Genomic DNA, 20,100 nt, shown 5'->3' on the forward strand with positions numbered 1-20,100 from the left:
TTCCTAAAGTACCAGCAAAAACTGTTAGGGAATAATGTCTTGGGAACTAAAGACAACCAGAATGTTTCCCTATTTAAATAAAGCCCTCCCCTCCCAAGGCAGGTGTTAGCTGAGCTCACACAGGTGCCTGGCAGTCCCTGGGGAATTCCCTCAGCCTCCTCCTGTGGCTGGGGAAGGAGGAGCCCTGCTGGGAAGGAGGAGTGCAGGCTGTGGTAGGGCCTCACACAGGCTGTGCTCTTCACTGGAAAGGCACAGAACTGGGAGGGGGAATCCCAGCCAAAGCACCCAGGTTTAGCTATGGTGTGTCAGTGTCCATCTGCTGAAGGAATGGTCCATAAACTGCTTCTGTTCTTGAGTGGAAAAGGAGGGCAAAACCCACCCAGAGGCTTAGAATATAAATTGACATTATCTCTTGAATATTGTGAACATTATCTCTTGCACCAAAATAAATAAAGATATGTAGTATTATGTGAAAGATGAAGAAATCACTCTAAACTAGACTACGAAACTTCCAGCCCCTCAGCATAAGAGAAAGGGTTTAATGAGCTTTGGGGGGCTGCTGGAATGCATGATTGTAATCCCTTTGTTTATGCACCACCAGCAGTGCATGTATTTGGCACAAGAACTGCAGGGTCAGGTGAGACAGAACCAGGACCCGTCTGGAAACATGCACAAGCAGCATCCATGAGCCTCTCCAAAACCACAACAGAAAGTGCTCAAGCATGTCTGGCAAATTTGGGTAACAAGAGAAGTGCCTGAAGAGTCACTGCAGCCATCTCCCCACTCAAAGCTCTCAGCTACATAACCAACAGGACACAGCTAAGTTTTTACAAGTACATTTTTATTTAAAATAAAAATTAATTATGGTGCCTTTTTAAAATAGGGTACTGCACAATCTGTATATGCAACACAGTTTTTGGTACAGAACATACTTATTGAGCAATATCCTTAAATACTAAATATACATTAATGGCTTGTTTGAGAAACATGACAACATTAAGTCTGATATTTTTTTCTCTTTAGTCATTTAACCACTGATACAGATTTCCTATAAACAATATTTGTTTTCATCTGTACATGTGGTACACAGTCAAGAAGGCAGATCTTAGAATATTTACATTCATGCATTGATTTAAACACACTATTTTGCAGTTTAAAATAATATATTTTTGTTTGTACAGGTGCAGGGAGTACTGTAAATACATATCTACCATAGGCCTGATTCTCCATTGCTTGGCAGCATCAATGGTCATGACCTGGCTGGAGCAGGGTGCCCACGCTTTCTCCACGTGCTGTGACCATGTAGCATGCAAGACTGGACAACCAGGTCTCTGTATAGATATATATCAATTTATTTATATTTTATACTTTGTAGAACTTTCCCCTTTCTTTCCATGTCTGTTTTTGCAGCATCTGTCCGAGGCAGAAATGCTTCCCTGGGCACACCACTGTGTCAGGTGTGGGACAGGAAGGGCAGCAGGGCTGGGGCTTCAGCTCCACCTTCCTGTCTTGTGAGGAACGAGGAAACTCAACACTTTGCAGCTCAGGCCCTTAAGGTGCATTCCCTGCTAGTGGTGATCCTTGAGAAGAGATTTGGAGCTGCTGCTCTCTCTCAGACTGAGGACAGCAGTTTGCTGAGTTTGTCTGGTGGTGGTCAGAGCCCAGCAGGTACCTTCTGTGCAGAAACTGGTCACCTTCACACCTGCTGGGGGATGTGACTGTTTTGTGAATGGAGTTAGGCAGGTCCTTTCTACCCCTGAATATTTTAGTGGCCAAAAAGGAACTCAAAATGCTTGTAAAGCTGCATTTTGGGTTGCCAGATGCAGGTTCACTGCTTAGCAAAGCACTTATGTATCTGGCCTATTCCTTTCCCTTTGCATTTAATTATAGTACAGTAAGGAAGCACAGAAGCCTCTCCTATATAAGCTTTGCAAGTAGTCTGTAGAGTATTAAACACAACCTTAAACCCCATCAGCAAGCCTCAGAAATCACTCCTCAGTGGCATCCCCAGTCTATCCTCCCTTTTCTGAAGAGGGAAGTATCTGATTCCAGCACACATTTCCCAGTGCCTTTCTGGTGCAATATATCCAACTGTACCTGGGCAGGAATCTAAAGGCAAAGCGACCCCAGGCAGGATTTCCCACCTCTCCTGCCATGCTGTGATGGGAGGGCTGGGAGCAAAGGGTCTGGGCAAGCAGAGGAGCAGCTCTCAGCCCACCTGCTGCTGCTTTTCTGGGGCCAATGCATTGTTAAAGAGCATGAGGAATGCTTGCTCAAGAACTATTATGGCAATTATGTGTCCAATACATTTATCAGCATGTTGCATATAACACAGCGTATATCCACCTAGCAGGTAAGCTGTGTCTATTTCTCTCAAAATGCTGCTGCAGAGCTGGTACCTACTTTTATTGTGATTATACAGACGGGTAAACTGAGGCACAGAGAGGCAAAATTACTTGCTAGTAATCAGTGGCAGAGTTGGGAGTAGATCCTAGGTGGCATGAGCTGTGCCTTGCAGTGCCCTGCCTCTCCACTCTCCAGGAAGTTTTTAAAGTTTATGTTCTTCTGAAGATTCTTCATGGGGCCTGGGCTGGGTTTGCTTGTGGGTTGTGTCATCATCAGGGTCTTCTCTAGTGAGGACATTTTACCACTGATACCACTGAAAATCAGTTTAATGACCATCTCTTTTTACTCTTTTTTGCAAAAACAGACATATTTTGATGGACATAATGACCTACAAATCCTTTTTGTGATTTTCATCTTACAGAGCATGCCTTTAAAGCTGTATGAGGAAACAAATAAAATTGACAACCTTTAGGAAAAAGTGCTAATCCTGAGCCCATATTATGCTTAACTTTTCTGCATTCATACTTTATACTCTCAGATAAACATGCAACCAGTCTCAAACTATGCCACATTTCCACATTTAGGCTGAAACAACTGGAGTAAAAAAAGAAAGGCAAACATAGGTAACTACACCAAAATAAATGCTATACCTTAAAAATATTCTAGAAATATACTTGCATTATTTTTATTATAGTATTTAGGGGCTAAGTGCTTTAGGCAATCAACATTTGGGATACTAGACTCAAATTGTAAATTGTGTAATTTTAATCTGACTTTGGATCTAAGAACATATCATTGTGTCTTGCACAAGCACACAACATTAACATTTCTGGGAATGATCATACTTGTGGTTACTTGCCTCCTTTCACTTTTGCAATTGCATTCACTTCCAAAGAAAGTCTAACTTTAAGAAATAATTTTATGCAGTGATGACAGACTAAAAAGCTAAATGAATAACTACATAAATTTCTCAAGAGCAATATATAGCAGCATTTCATTTTATAATTGAAAAGGTACTTATATTTACATACACCCTATTGTTTGATAGGTAATAGAAAACTGCAGATGGGCCTGAGCTGAGACTGCTGATTTGAACATTCCAGAGCTTTTTTTTGGGAAGACCTGCAGAACAAAGTCTTCCTCTACCAGCATGCCAAACTCTGCATCCCAGGAACAGATTACCCACAGGCCGGAATGCGCTCAAAATCCAGGTCTGATTTCTGCAGTTCAGGCACATCCTCATATAAAAATGAAAGTATTGGTGTGTTGCAGTACTGAGGGACAACACAGCTGGGAGCAGCCAGGTCCCAGAGTGAGACTGCATCAGTGCCTGGGAGTTACCCACAGACACAGAGACCGAAGTTTTATGTCCAGACAAGATGCCAGGGTGTAAATTTGTCTTTGACTGCATCACTACTTTCAGCACAGAGGTAAATGGAGACAAACAAGTGGAGATATGACACAAAGGAAAGTTTTCAGGAGGCAGGGAAAGTCCAGCATCTCAACTAGTCTCACCACCTTTATCCTAAGGGCTGCTTACTGAGTCTGACCTGAGATCCTACGTGAAATGAATTTGGGTAGATTCAGCTTCACTTTAAATAGTCTGCAATCCATGTCATGGAAAGTATACTGAACTGTATGCTGAACTTGGCACCACTGTCAGCCTCAGCTCAGGAGTGGCAGAGACCGAGGCAATGTGGGCACAACCAGCTACCAGACCCTCAAAAATGGTCCTACGAGCCAGACCTGCAATGTCCTCAGTGCATCAGTTCAGGAGAGTCAACATTTTGAGGGAACAGGACTAACCAGTGAATGAAGAGAATTTCAAAGGCTGCTAGTCCTTTCAACACAATCCTGCCCCAATACTCACACCAAGATGTAAACAGTATCTTTTCTGTTCTTTCCTAGGAGTTTCCCTGGGGAATCAGCATGATGTGAACACAGAGAAACATGGAATTTCACAAAGGAACATTTTGAAAAACAAAATAAAAGTGTGATGCAAAAAAGGAGGCTGATTATGAAGTAATAATGTTTAAAGCACATCTCTTTCAATAGCAATGCTAATTGCTAAAATCTTACATTTTAATTTCTTCTGCTAAAATCTTAGATTTTAATTTCTTCTGCCTGAAAACTTCAGCCATGAAAACTGCTTAGTCACCAGACCACAGATAAATTTCTTGGGATAAGTCAGAAGTTCAGGGCAATTTTGCTTGATTGCTTAACAGAAACATTTGTTCCCTTTGTCATAACAAAATAGCAAGAATGAAAAGAATGAAGCATCAGCATATGAAACTGCACATGCTGGAGAAGCACATAGGTGACACTTCTCACCATTTAGAGGGAGACACCTCCCATTTAGGAGACACCTCCCTCTGACCCATCTGTGATAAGCTGCTGCCCCTCTGGCAGACCACACTTCTCCTCAAAAGATCTTACTCCAGAAGCTTTTTGTGACACTCAATTCAAATGCAAAAGTAGGGGAAGAGAGGAAGAAGAAGCGGGAGGCATGGCTTTCATGGGGTGCAGCATGCAGTGCTTATGCCTTTGCGAGGCCTTTCCTCTGGGCAGCCCAGGTGGGTGAGCTGATCCTCCCCTGGAGCAGCAGCAAGCCTGGAGAGCAGCCTGTTTTTCTCTTCTGGATCACTGATGCGTGCTCTGTTTCTGAAATGAAGTCCTTGGCCACAGAGCTCCCTTGGTTGCCTCATTTCCCCCACCTTGCATGCTCTGTGTGTGTGCTTTGGAAGTTTGCCACCTCCTGCGCTTGGCGGGCTTTCGGGGATTATACGACCGCATTGTTATCAACTGTTTTGTTGTTTTGGGAGGAGGTCATTGCATATTCCGACCGACTGGTTCCGTTCTCTTCTTTTCTCATTGGTTTCCTTGGGTGATCCCAGGTTCAGTGATGTACAGGCAGGGAAGGGAGAGAAGAAAGAACAGAGATCAACATCTACTTTGTCAATACAGATAGAAAGGGAGGACACGTAAGCTACATAATAATATCAAACTTCTGTCTATTTTCCCCTTTCTGAACACAGGCCAATGCATCAAGCATCATAGTCCACCTGGAAGGTGACATGTCTGATCCTAAGGTGTAATGATGTGCTTTTGGTGTCCCCGTGATAGTCTGTTAATGGATACAGGTGTCCCTGTTGCATGAGATGAAAGCTGCTGGAAGGAATGTCCTCCGCTGCCAGCTTCATCTCTGGAACGCAGGCTGGGATGCTGGGCTGGGTGCTGGGTTGGCTCTGCCTTGGGGCAGTCATGACCCTTCTCCTCAAAGTGTCACATCATTCAAACTGGGATCATGACCAGTCATGTCCACCAAGGACCCAAGTCCCTCACTGGTCATGAGAACACCGCCGTGTTCAGTGACCAGGAGTGCACTCATCTGACCAGTGCAGATATGCACACCTGTGGGGACCACCCCAGACAGTCTCCACAGCCAGTGGAGAAAAACAGGTACTTGTAAACACGATTCAGAACAGCCTAAAGTGGATATCCAAAATATGTCAGATGCTTTGTGCCCAAGGCATTTGTGTTTCCCTGCACTGTCAGTAAAGGCAGGCTAGTCTGCTAGCCCAGACAGAGGTGTCTGTGTTCTAGGTGTCTGAGCTAGTGACCAAAACATGGTGCCTGCTGTGACCTACCAGACTTCCAGCACCATCGCCTTCTTGTTTTGTTTAGGGGCCACTCCTACTATTTACTTACACAGTCCAGGATCACATGTTAATTGTGAGAAAATTCAGGAAAATCTCAACAAGTGCAGAAAGCTATCAAGCATCTGTACATCACAGAGCAAAATCATTTATTTAGGATTTTATAGTTACTCTGAAAAGGGAGACCTGAGCTTAAGTCCTATAACAGACCATGTTCCATCTTGCAACTTCCCCCCACTACTTCCCTTCTCAAAAGTGCCTCAACTTGAAGCTTTAAACATAGTAGGAGGAAAAAAGCTTTGTGCTTTCCACACAGATATTTCAGACATGAGTGTCTTGAGATTAAGGTGTTGCTGAGGGCATAAAGAGGACCAGATACATGTATTACAACAGTCATTCTGTGCTATTGTTTTTGTCAATGTTTAGCAAAACAAACAGCAATTATTACAAAATGGTTAATGATATTTAATTTCAGCAAAGTATTAATGAAAGCTTCATGGACAGTGATTACAGGTAGGTAAATTTCTTTGCTTGTAATCTCAAAGAAAATACTTCTGATTGTGATATTTTGTGCCTCGCTACCTGGTAAGAGTTAAAGCTTGTTAATATTAGTCATGATTGCAGCTATTAGAGAATGGAAATGGAAAGGGAGACTAAGAGTTAAGGACACTAAGGGGTTTGACAAACTGATTTTCAGTGCTCAACATGCAGTGCCTGTCTGAATCTGAAACAAGGACATGTGGGTCTTTCTTCTGTGTCACTGAAAGCATACACCCACCACGCCACAGGAAGAATGGAGAATCTGATGGCAGTGCTTATTTTTTCTGTCAGGGCAGGAAAAATGGTGTGGCTGTCTAAACATCTCTGCTGCTTTCAAAAATTCTTTTGTTTTTCTTTTCTCCCAGTTGCAGACCTATCAATAATTAAAAAATGAAGACATTTGTCCACTTTGACTGCTGTTTTTCTCTTATTTACTCATTTTTCCTTTGGTCTCCTATGTTTCTGCCTCTCCCCAGTTCCATTTTCTTTCCCTGGCTAGACTTCCTCTTCTTTCTTCATGTAAAAAAATGCCTTCCTCTCATTTCTATCTACATTTTTACATTTTCTAGTAGTGATTTTAATATGCACTGCTTCAGTTGTCTTGAAATTTGCACTTTCCCCTCGCCAGGCTGGTGTCCCAGCACAGACCTGGGTGGATTGGAGGCTCTCTGATGGTGAGATCTGTCTGAAGACCCTGCTAGACAGGTTGCCAGGGATATCACACCATTGGCACTTGCATGCAATGGAAGAGTATTTTTTCAGAGCCTGCAAAAAGGGGAATGGAGATTTTATCTGCTTCTGCCTTATCAATTGCTATGGGTTAGTGCTAGCAAAACAGAGCACTTATTTTCCTGAGTCTCAATGAAAAGACTATTGTTAGATGCAAAAGTTCAGGCTTGGAGACTCTATTTAACTCCTCTCTCAATTTGTATTTAACTCCTTCTCTCAATTTGTTTTCAAATGTACAACAGGGATTTGGGGTCAGACCTGCCCCAGTTAAACCATTTAAATCACTGGCTTGGCACACTGGTATGCACTTGTCACCATGATTAAATTGGCCCATGTATTTAAATAAACAAGGTCATTTTGGCTTGTTGTGATTTTTTCAAGTGCTCTCTTGCATTAGGGCATTGACTCTCTGTGTTCCACTAGTTCTGTTCACTCTTTTTACTCCAGTTTTTATTCACTGTTGAGATCCAAGCAAAGCTTCTTGCACACCAAAGAGAACCCTTTTATCCTGTTTTCTGCCTAATAAGCCAAATTGTGGATGATCTTCCAAAGTGTAATGCTCCAAGCCCCCTTTCAGATGATAAGCTATGGACACACATTTATGCATTTCCATTCCAAGGTTGCTTTTCATTGGTTAAAAGGATGTTTCAAGTTAGTGAGGAAAGGAGTAGGGAACTATTCATAGCTGTGACATACTCACTTAGTGGCAGGCGAAACAGGCTTTTCACTAATAAGTGGTTTGCATTGTTTTACAGTATAATTTGCTATACATTGTTTAGCAAACAAATTGGGTCTTCATGCCAAACATCTGTGAATGCAACTCTGGCCATGCAACTCTGTGCAGCTTAGCACACGCCTGAAATGATGCCTCAGAGTCCACAATGGCCTCTCCACCATGCATGCATTAACTTGTGCGAGTCCTAAAATCAAGAAAGCATCAAACAGCTGTTTAACAGTGTATTTCACACGTCAAGCAAAAATTTCAGATGAGACATTATATATCTTATTTATCAAGAATTTCATACTGGCTTGTCACATTGGCTTGTACCAATCTTCTGCAGAGTCCTGGATAAAGGTCAGCGTACAGATGCAGATTCAAACACAATTTTTATGTTCTACATTTAGAAAATTTTTTAGAGGAAACATAGTTTTTGGCCCTTTATCATGTCTAGTCACAAGACTGAGTCTGTATATTTGATAAAACCCTCCTTGCCAGCTTTGGTCACTGTGTAAATTTGGCATAGGCAATTATGTGATAGAGTATTAGGAGAGGGCTTCACATTGTGTCCCATTTGTACACACTTCACTATGGCTACACAGACAAAGTCAAGTAAAACCAGAGCAGACTATTCATTTAATCATGACTTTATCACACCTCATTATAGGCTTAATAAAGGTTTGAGAAGAATAAGATCACTTTGACATGGGAACAGAGCTTTTGTCCAGAACTGTAAGCTGCAAGAGAGTTTAAAACTCCCAGTGTAATCCACATTTAATACACTTCTGGGTGCTTCATGCTTGAACGGGATGAGAGTTTAGAATAAAACCTGATTTCATTACACAGCCTCAGCCTCAGTGCTGCAAACCTGTTTCTGCTAACTACCTCCATAGCAATGTCTCTGTTAAATGCCAGTGCATCCAGTCCAGCATCTGGGAAGGCTGGGTTCCAAGGAAATCCAATTGAGCTAGGAAGGGGTGACCTTGGGCTGGCAGCAGAGACATGGCAGGATCTCAAATTCACCTCCTTCTGGGGTTCCCATACCCGACTCAGCACTGCCAGGAGACACCTGTCTCCACTTGGGGATCTGCTGCCCTGGATTATTCTCTGGGGAAATTCATATCCTATTTCTTCCCAAACAGCAATAGAGGGTCATTTTTCTTGTCAGGTATAATTAGAGGAGGAAAGACTGGTTTTTTGGTATGCATTGTTGGAGGAGATGACCAGTTCTCAGAAGTTCAAAGTGAAACTTCAGTCTTTGCTGATCAGTGGTACAAAATCGTAAATTGTAAAAGCCAACTGCAAAAGCCTCTCTCTGTATATGTATATACATGAAAGATTGCATTGGATGGGTATCAGTATCAACTGACAGAGATTTTACCAAAGGTGAAAGCTATGAGGCATCTCTGTACTGTCTGTGCACAATTGTATTTGTGCCAACGTACAGGGCGCCCACACCAAAAATCCCTTTGTGTTTTCAGTTCCTCTCAGGAAGGTGCCTTTAGTAGCATGTGAAGAGCTTGTCTCTCTCCTGATTGCTGTTTCACTCTTGAGAAAAGTTCTCTGGGCAGCTCCATTTGGCAGCCCCATTTCTGGTGCTGGCATGTGCTGGGTTGAGTGCTAATCTCTGGGGCAAAGTGGCTGAAGGGAGAAGGCAAATCAGAGAGCTATTTCACTTGCATGTGCAGTGATCTCAAAGCTCTTCTCCATAACCATATTTCATCAGCTATCAACACACAAAAGATAACAACTTCCAATAAAATTTGGTCTCATACAATACACCCATTTGCTTCATAGGATTGGTCTATCCTAAGGGGACATATAAATAAAAACACCCAGAAATATCCAAGCTACCTATATACCAAGTAGAAATCAAGCTGCAGTGGCATCTTTCTGAGTTACAAAAAGTTGTCCAAGAATCAAGGGAGATATCTGTGCAGTTTATTCCCACTCAGCTTCATCTCCAGGGCTAGGATGCTAGCAGTACCTGTGGCAGCTCTGCTGACAGCTCCAGGCTAGACTTCACTGCTGGAAGCCCAGACATGATGATGTGTGGGCTACAGTCACACTTCAAATACATCCTTATTTAGCAGATAGGAATGGAAGAACACATTTTGTCATGTTATTCAATAGACCACCACTCTGTATAATCTGAATAATAAATAAGAACATAAAGAACATGAATGGAGGCTGTTTACAGCTCAGGACTAGGGGAGTTGATCAAACAACTGTTTGATTCACACTGGCCATCAGTCATCAGAGGTGAATCACTTCCCAAGGGAGCAAGTGGTGGGACAAGAGAAGTTGCTTCCTAAGACTGGTTTGTGAACAGGACTCCTGCTAGAGGAGCTCAGTGCATTGACAACAGTTGCTTTCAGGGACACAGCCATCAAATTTGTGGGCAGCCACACACAACCAGCCTTGCTGGCCAGCCTGCTGCTATGGCTTAGACATATGGGGCTCATGTTGGAGGAGGACACTTCTCTGGTGAAAATCTTCAGAATCATGGAAGGAGTCACATTCTGACTTCTACCTTTCACTGTCTCAGAGACACATGAAAAAAAAAATCAGACTTGTTATATTTTATTTAACAATGTAAAGACAGAAGTCAAAGAAGAAACCCTAATGATGAAAATTCTCCAGAACCTTAGTTTTTCTCTATTAAATTAGCTAATGGCCATATGTGGACCATCTATCTGTCCAGAAAACAGGCAGTACACTATTCATTACTCGTAGGAAGAGGTTACTGGCTCTACTGCCTCCCACATACAAAGCAAATGTTTTACAGTTATAATAAAAAGCAGCTCCATCTGGACAACTTTTAGCAACACACTCACTACAGCTCAGTGTTTGTCTCCCAAGGCTTTTACATGTATCACCCATATTTCCATCTCCACTCGGGTTACTTAGATAGTCCAGCATCTAAAAGACCAACAAACTGTCTTGTCCCAGTGTTTATTACTTTTTACCACAATATATGATTTCTTTAACTTACTCTTCCAAACTAGAAAGTGTTATAGGTATCCTGGATGACATTACCTGCAGCATTTGAAAGGACTGTGTCTATTGGGTTATTTTCAGTTTTAGACATTTGATGGAGTTCTCCTTCCTCAAGCTGCATTGCCCCTTTGCCTTGTATGAAAACAAATAAAAAGTCTTTTATGAATCAGAAAAGGCCATTCTTTCCCTAGAGACCTTTGAGTACTTCAGTCTTAGCCAAACTGAACCAGTGGTCAGATGATATATAATATTTACAAGAGCAAGTAATCATACAATTTTTAACATCTTCAGACCTTTTCTGTCTGTCTTGTGTGGAGAGGAGGGGAAGATCTGTGCAAGTGCTCCATATAGTGCTAGGATGATTATGCAAAAAGAGAAAGACTCCTTCACAGCTCTGCAAATCAGGCTGCAGGATAGCCTGACATAGCTCCAAGATACCAACTCCCAAGGGGATCTTCTTCTCTTCTGACTGTTCACGTGAGTGTTTTGAAGCCTGCAATTTACAGCTAACTGGGCTCTGCCTCACAGCCAGTTTTAGCTGACCAGTTTCTGGAGTATATTTAAGCCCTGCTGGCATGTGGGCTATTTCTGTTTTGGCATGGTTTGCACTCAAATTCCCCTCTCTGTGCATGGATTGAGCCTTTGCTGAGTGTTTCTCTCATGGAAAAAAAAATTCCTTACTGCTGGGCAGCACTTAAGAGGCTCCCTGAGCTGGTGCACTGGGGCTGCAAAGCAAGGGGGCAGATCTCTTTCTGCAGCAGTGCACCTCTCAGGCTGCTGCAGTCACTCTGGGTATGTCTAAAGGGAGGATCTGCACTGTTCAGATTGCAAGTAATTACAGTAGATTGCTGAGCCACATGTGAAATTTAAGAAGTGGAATTTAGTCTCCATTTATTTTCAGCAGTGCAAAGTCAGAGTAATTCCACAGACTTTGTTGGACTTGAGGAGGATTTGTTCTGATGTTACACAGGAAGAAGATCTGTCCCTGGGAGAAAAAGGTGATGGATGCAATCCCATTTCCTACCAAGTCTTCAATTAAGCTAACTTCAGAATTATGCTCCTACATGAAACCAATCTTAAGGAAGAGAAGCAGCTTTATTATTATGATGCTGGACAATTAACTGACATAATTGATAAAAGTACTTTCAGTGACCCCTCACATAATAACCCATTCTTTGCATTCCCTCTAATGAGCTTTAAAAGGTTTTATTGACTGGAGGGATATCACAGCTGACATTATCCATTGGGTGTTCTCAGTGTAGAATACACTGTCAATATGTTTTGATTATAAAAGGAGAAAAATGAATGGGACTAAAGTAAAAAAATGAACTCATAATGCCAGCTTTTCATACTGGCAAAAAGCTACTAAACAAGATTAAAAAATATTAAAAAATAAATGTAATAAAAAGACATTCAATGCATGAAATGAAGGCACTTTGAACAAAGACAAAGCATGTCTGGAGGATGGTCACAGCCATGGCCATGGCAGTGGACTATGCACTGGCAGTGCCCTTTGGAGATGAGCTGGGCATACCTGCTCCCCAAAGGCCTGTCCTGCTGCAGAGCAGGGCAGGCAGCTAAGGCACAGTCCTGGAGCTCAGTTCACAGTGCACCATGCTCTGCTAAGCACTGCAGAACCAGCCTGGCATTGGAACATGTATGCTTCACCCAGAAAAATGGGATTATTTGTAACTCTGCTGCATTAGGCATGATCTGCCCCCACAAAACTGAGACATACATGTTCTCACAGGTGCTGCCATGAAGGAAACAAACTTATCTGGCACTCTGTAATACAATAACACCAGTGGAAACCCAAACCTAGCTCTCTCTCTTAGCAAGCATTGAACAGTTGTTCAGCCTATCCCAGAAGGTCTAGAGAATTTTAAAGAACTATCTTCAAAGTGCTTAACAAACATTAACTAGGAAAACTGGAGAAACATTAGGTGTCCTGAAAAAAACATGTCCATATTGGAAGGGAAAGTGGAGGAGGAAAAGAAGAACAGGAATTCCCTACCATGCTTGCAAAATGAATGGCTGTTGATGCCTGTGCTCTGGGTCAGGGTGGGCATCAGTACTAGAAAAATATGGGGTTGAAATAAAGGACAGAGAGAGGAGATGAGCAAGGGCTGCTCTTCCCTGCTCTCTTGCTCTCTCAAGGACAGTATGCCCCTCATCAGTCAAGTGACTGTAGAAACTGGCATTTCAGGCAATGGACTTTTCCATCCCCCAAATTGTGTCCAGATATTTTGCTGAATGCAGATAACTACCTTGCCATTTAATCACTGTCAAACATAGGCAACAGCTTGAATGACGGAAGAATGAAGAATGAAGCTACTTCTGCTTCACAGAATCATTTAAATATAATTTCACAACATTATTTAAATAGTATGATAAATTTCTGTCGAGATGAAGAAGAATTCTATGCAGATCTTACAGAAATGTCTTTGAAAGAAGAGTGTCTGCAACACAAATAAATGCAAGGAGCTTAGAAGAAAATTAAAACTCATAAAATTAACTGACCTTTGCAGCTATCTAGATCACTTTGCACTTGAGGCAATCTGTCTCTGCCTTCAACCAGACTGAAACCACTGATTTTTCAGGCAGCTGCTTCTGGCTTTCTCTACTCACAATGAAGAGTCTTCTCAGCCAGACCCTGCTCTTTGCAAGATAAATGCAAACACAATGTCCATGGTCTGCACAGGATGGTCCCAGCCTTCCCATGGTCCTGGTGTGAAATGGGGCAAGTCCATGAAGAGACAGAGAAACCAGCAAGTCCCGCTCACTTTGATGTCTATGCAAAGGTTTGGTTTTGTGCCGCTTTAGACAATTGTAAGTGGGGACAATTTCTGAGGAAGAATTTGAGTCCAGCCAGTCTCCACACTGGCTTCTCGGGGCTCAGAGCAAGTGAAGGAAAGAAACTACAGTTGCAGCTGCTTGGGAGTATCAACATTTTTCATAAAGCCTCAAAAAGCAGACATCCAGGGCAGCACAGTTTCTCCAAGTGGGTCCTCTTTTCATGGCCTCTTTCAAAGGCTGGGATGGGGAACGACCCTATTTTCTCACTCCTACCTCTCACACAGCTGGGACCAAACTCGTTACATACACCTGTCCCCTCTGTCCACTCCATCACCTGGCATTAGCTTGGGGAATGGATGTTGTGACACTCATCCCCACAAATGTTCTCTGACATGGCTAATTAGCCAACAGCTCTCCAAGATGGACAAACCAGCAGCATCGTTCTCCAGCCCAGCCACACCAGAGGGGGTGGCCATGTGCCTGCTGATGGAGGGGACTCTGGAGTGAGAGCGAGGCAAGGGTGTCATGGACAGGGACCACCCCAGCAGAGAGCATCTCCTGCCACGACAGCTCTGCCCACGCTGCCCTAGCGCGTGTCTCGCCTTCGCCGCAGGGCTCTCGAGCAGGGAGCTGAGCGCTGCTTAGCAACCCTGCAACACGGGAAGCACTGAGCACTAAGCACAGGGCTTGTGGAGAAGGAAGGACAGAGGCAGCAGAAATCAGACTGTGCAGCCCCTCAAGCAGGGGCAGCACAGGTCCAAGGGGCTCAGGTGTGGCTGTGGTTGATGTGCACCCTGTGAGTGTCACAGATATGCGGATATGTCTGCGCCTTTTCCCTCTGGACCGTGCAGCTGTAGGCAGCAAACAGCAGAACAAGGCGAGGGGGTGAGATGTGATCTCCCTTCAGCTGGGACCCCCAAAACCAACTCAACTCACCAGGAGCTGCAGTTGTTCAGTCCATGGAGAAGTCAGGCTTTACTGCTTTTACTCAAATTGCACTGCAAAACCTTTGTGGAAAGCAAAAGGGGGTAATAAGGCCAGCAAGGAGGTTTCCATGGGATTATTTTGTGCAGAGGGAATTTCTGGGTGACAAGGAGCTGGAGTATGGATCTATATCCCCACCCCACTACAATGGGTACAATTTTCTCTGAGTCATAAAAATATTGAGACTGCAGACTGCTGCTGAAGGGTTCTTGCAGGTTCAAGCTCAGTCCTAAACTCAGATACTCCAGATAAGCAAGACAGAAAGTTTATTCAAATGTCTCTGCACACTGTGCTGGGTATGCCACAACCACAGCTTTGGCTTTTCACCCACATGTCAGCCACAAGCACCTTCACATCAGCTTGCAAGAAGTATGACTGGCTAAAAAATTAAATTAATGCCTAAGAAAAATTTATTTTTTTATTTTTAGGAAAAAATGTAATAAAAACATCATCAGGTGAGCCTTGCACCTCTCCTATGTGTTTCACAGCTCTAGTATTAACTTGTCTCTTCTGTTTGTGCTGGGGTAAATCAGGAATGTTTCAACCAATATAATTAGACCAGCATGAGCATTGTATTCTATCACAAGTGTGTAAAATCCACCCATGGCTATCAGAGTTGCACTGGGGCAGTAACTCTCAACAAATCTTGGCTGCATGGGTAGACTTCTGCCCATTCAATGTGGCACCCTCATCTGCAGTAGAAAACAGAAAAAAAAAAGGCAAGTTTCTTTCTGGTCACACTGGAAAATTCACTTGTCACAGGACAGACCATAATTGTCTACAGATTTCACCTTTGTCAATATATCACAAATTAGGAATAAACAAGTGCAAAATGATCCATAAGAGACTTTCTCTGAAACAACTGGACCACTTGTTTTATGCTAAGGACTAAAGCCTGTTGGAGGCTTTCAGTGTTCCTGGCTATAAGAAAGAGTGGAGCATTTAATCTATTTATGACCACAAACTTTTTCCCTAGCAGAATTTGTGAGTTTGCATAACACAGACGAGACAGAGCAATCCTGCCCTACAACAGTCACAAAAACATGTAGTACTTACAAAAGTCTTAGACTGACAGCACTGGAGAGCAGATCCTTCTGCTTTTCTGACCAACACATTCTGCACAGACAGGAGCAAAACAAACTGCTCTGCACAGCAGTGCCCATGTGGCTTGGCTGAGCCATGTCTCCAAGTAAAAGGCTATTTTATCCACTTCACTCATCAGCCCTTGAACTGTCAAAAGTGCCTAACAAGTTGTTGCAATTCTTCTGCTATTCTACCTAAAAAATGACACCAATCCTTCTGCATCTTGATGCATCAAAAAGCATCAGGCAGCACACACTACCAGTCCTCTGTCCAAAATCCCCACTGATGCCCCTGAATCAGCAGAATAAATACAGCAGAGCTCTTGCATCTCCACAGGACTTGGGTCAAGCTGTAAAGCTCTTCAACAGCTTGTATCATAAATAATACCCTCAAAATTGTTGCACAAACAACATCCAGACTTCAATACTGCTTGGAAGAAAAATTGATTTTCCTCGTATTAGCACTCAGTTTTCATCAAGCAGTGATTTTACAAAGTCATTTCTTGATGACTGAAAAACGGGATCTCCTGCAGAAAGATTGGTTGGTCGGGGTATTTAAATTGTCTTTAGTAGGTCATCTGCAGCCTCAATCCAAGGATGAGAGTCAATCCACCACTGGGAGATGATTAGGCATAGAGGGTAACCAACACATGGGGATGTTGGGCTTTGGTTAGAGGTGACAGAAGACCTGGACAGTGGTGTTCAGTGGTTGATAATAATCCTGTTGCTGATAAACATCAACATTCAGACAGTGGAATCAGGCCACAATGCAAAGGTCTTTCCTTTACTTTTCCAAAGTATTAAAATCTGCCTTTTTCTCAGCTGCCCTCAGTAACATTCCCAAGGCCTTTCTATGATTCTTAGGGATGACTTCATCTCTTTTGCAGAGCTGATCTGGTCTGGCATCAATTAATTGCATCAAAGGCACAGAGATCTGCCCCCACGGACCTTCTTCTTCCCTTTGGGTGTCTCCCACTCAAACAATAGTTCTAAACCTATCCTTTCCACCAACTATCTCACTTTATCTTCTGAGTAATTACTGTCTTTCCCTTCATCTGCAAGGAATCAAGGCACCATTTCAGTACAAACTCCTCTAATGTGTCAGGGAGAATAGGAGAGATTAATAATTTCAATTCACCTTGACCTGTCTGTCATCAGTCATGCTGTGAATTGCTCTTCAAAGCAATTAAGTGCACTGAGGATTCTGTCTTCTCTGCTCAGCCTAAACAGCACTGTTTTGTTGCAATTAATACTGATTTTGGACTAGATCATGCTTAGTCTCAGAGGCTCATAGGAGAAGACTGGGTAGAGGACTACAGAGTTCTTTCTCTTTGGGGGAGTGAGTGGTGCAAAACTGTCTGGGGAAAAAGTGCAGGGCTAGGACTTTTTTAGTGGGACATAAATCCCTGCACCATGGGGCACCCTCACCACAGCCCCCACTGCCAGTTCTTGGCCTCCTTAAGAAAGTCTCAGTGTCTTCCTTTTGCAAGTATCTTGTTAAACAAAGCCAAATTTCAGAACCTTGCTCCTGCTTCTGAAACTAGACTTTGCAGTATACAGGGGCCATAAATCATACACAAATGCTAAGCACCCTAAAAATACCTGAGCAATGAATTTCAAGACAGTTTAAATATGACCTGTCATTTTATTTCAGTACAATATTTTCTTCCATTTAATTATTATTTGAAGGTGAACTCAGCACCTACTTAAGGAAGTGCCTATGTAGGCATTTATGGTACCTTTTTCTCAGGCTATGAGACACATTTAAAACAGTGGCTTCACAGAGTTAGAACAGTGAATAAAATGTATATCAATATAACAATGAATAAAATGTAAAGCTTGGCTATCATCAGCCCACTTTCCCTGCTGATCTAGCAGGAGGGCTCTTTGGCAGCAAACCCTGCAGTACATCTGAGAACAGATGGATCCATCCTACCTGAAATCCAGCAGAACCAAGGAGCCACATCACCAGGCACAGTGACCTGCTCATGGGTCATCTCAGACTATAAGGATGTTCCAGAGATACTGAGCATATATTTTTCACATGTTTGAAAGCCATCTGAAACACTCCCTGACAGGTTGAATAGGTGGCACATCACTTGTCATAAAGACCGGGATGCTCAGCTTTGCTTTCCCCTTCGAGGTTTGACAGATGGCTCTGTTATCTTAATTTTATACAGGGAGCCAGGGATTTATTTTTCCCTTTTATGTAAATATCTTACTCCCCTCACAGACACTGACACACCAGTGAGCTGCAGAAATAGGATTACACACTGCATGTCCCGCTCTCCCCCATCTCAGTTGCTTATTTACCAAACAACTCTCGTTAATCCTCTTTACTGTGTTTACTTCCCTCTTCCCTCTAGTATTAGTGTCTTACTATTATTCAGGTACTTGCAGATGTTAAAAAAAGCTTAAGAGACAGTCACCTCCAGAGCTGATTAAAAGGAATTGAATTCCACTGATTGTTTTTGAATCTGGGTTAATTTACACCAGATGCAGGTTTGTTAGAGCTGCTGGCATTCATGGTGCACATTCCCAAACCCAAAAATCACATAATACTGAAATAATCTGGATTTCTCCACTCTGTGTTAGTTTATGGATTGTCTTTAGACCTCCTGCTTCTACTTTTTGATTACAGTCTTTTGGAGAAAGAGTGAGAATGGCAGGTTTTCACAGACAAAGACAGGTAGAAGCATTCTAGATTTTGAAGCAGTTATTCATCTGCACTTTCTATGTGTTACAGAAATCACTGGTTGTGAGATCACTTTTTTTATCCATGAAATGTATGGAAAAGTCCCACTGCTTACACTGAGGCTCAGCCCCAGCCATTGATTAAACCTGTCCTAGAAATCTACAAATGTCACAGATGGAGCTAACTGACTGTCAATAATGTTCTTCTGATGTGCTATGGAAAAGATTCTTAAAAGAAAATCTAATTTTTTTTTTTAAAGTGGAAATACCCCTCTAACACTAGGACCATAGAAAATAGCTATTTCTTCACTGCCAAACTGAGGGTGCTTTCATCATACAACCATGCCGCAGCCCAACACAACATCATGTGTGGTCTCCTCTGCTGCTAGATCTATGCAGCAGCACACATCTGTACCTGGTATGCCAGTCATGTAGTGTCCAATGCTGCAGTCACCAGCCACACACAGAGGAAATCAAAAAGTTGCTTGAAGCACCTTTGAACTATCACTTCATATGTGTCTTCCCAAAGTTCAACCCATCTGAGTAGTAAAGTTGATAGATGCCACTTGGTGAAAGTTTCTTCATAGACCAGAGAGGTCAAATCCATTCACTGGGATGGATCTCAGCATTTCTTATGACCATTTCATACTGGAAGGACCTAATTATTTCCAGGGTGGATGCAGAAGTGGAGGTAGACGTGTATTTGCTTGGTTCTGGTAGTTATTATATACAAAGAAGCACCAATCCACTAGGCTGTATTTTAGTACAAATCACTTTAGTGCCTAAAGTTGGTGATACACTGAAGTTTTAGCTTTTATGAGGGAAAACAGACTACACCAGAAGACACAGTTTATATATAGATTGAATAAAAACACAGTTGAGTTATGATACCTCGAGGTCACTACCTCTCCTCCTGCTACAGAAAAGCAGACATAAGAGAGTTTGACTGGGTCTGGCCCTTTGAAACCAGTAAATGAGATTTCAACTTAAGCACAATGGGATTTTTCTTTTTACTCTAAATTTGATTCTTAAGAAAGTGAGGGATTAATACTACAAAGCCAGACTCAATGCAAATTAATCCCTGCCTGCACTTTGCTACTAAAGCATTTAACCCTTGTCACACCCTACAACCAGAGGATTGCTGTTACTTCACTCCTCAGCCCCTCTTCAGTGGAGGCAGTAGACAGATTTGTCAGAAGGGTTGCAGTGACAGAAGTCCCAGTTCCAGGAGATGTGCAGGAAGGAGGGCCCAGGAGGAGAAGGGCAGAGGAGAGCTGGTGGGATGAGGGTATGAGGAAGGACAGGGCAGAGCATGGTTATGGAGCCCAAAGCTGGGAGCACACAGGAGGAACACTTGGCTTTAGCATCGCCCAGATTAATCCCCTTACTCTTTCTCTAGTCACTTCTACCTTCCAGCAAAAAACAGAGTGAAGGATTTCTCACATTAGCTAAAGCCAATCCAGCTCAATGAAGCTGTGTTGAAGCCAGAGATACTTTTCTTGTGAAGTGTCTGATCTTATATCCCAGCATTTATTGACAGATATCTTTTACAGTG

General features: G+C 42.7%; 1 protein-coding gene across 2 annotated transcripts in view; it reads right to left on the reverse strand.

The window, feature by feature from the left end:
- Window positions 1-820: 820 nt before the first annotated feature.
- Window positions 821-20,100, reverse strand: part of PRIMA1 (proline rich membrane anchor 1) — a 49,785-nt gene continuing 30,505 nt past the window's right edge. Inside the window, exons 4-5 of one of the 2 annotated variants that reach the window (XM_050975388.1) lie at window positions 7,972-8,191; window positions 821-5,225 (exon numbers count right to left, since the gene is read on the reverse strand). In XM_050975388.1, coding sequence (XP_050831345.1) covers window positions 8,176-8,191 — 16 coding nt within the window. In that variant the 3' untranslated portion in view covers window positions 821-5,225; window positions 7,972-8,175. The remainder of the gene's footprint in view (window positions 5,226-7,971; window positions 8,192-20,100) is intronic. The other variant, XM_030240324.2, reaches the window with a different exon arrangement.

The sequence above is a fragment of the Serinus canaria genome, chromosome 5 (genome assembly GCF_022539315.1).
Source record: "Serinus canaria isolate serCan28SL12 chromosome 5, serCan2020, whole genome shotgun sequence".
Classification (NCBI taxonomy): domain Eukaryota; kingdom Metazoa; phylum Chordata; class Aves; order Passeriformes; family Fringillidae; genus Serinus; species Serinus canaria.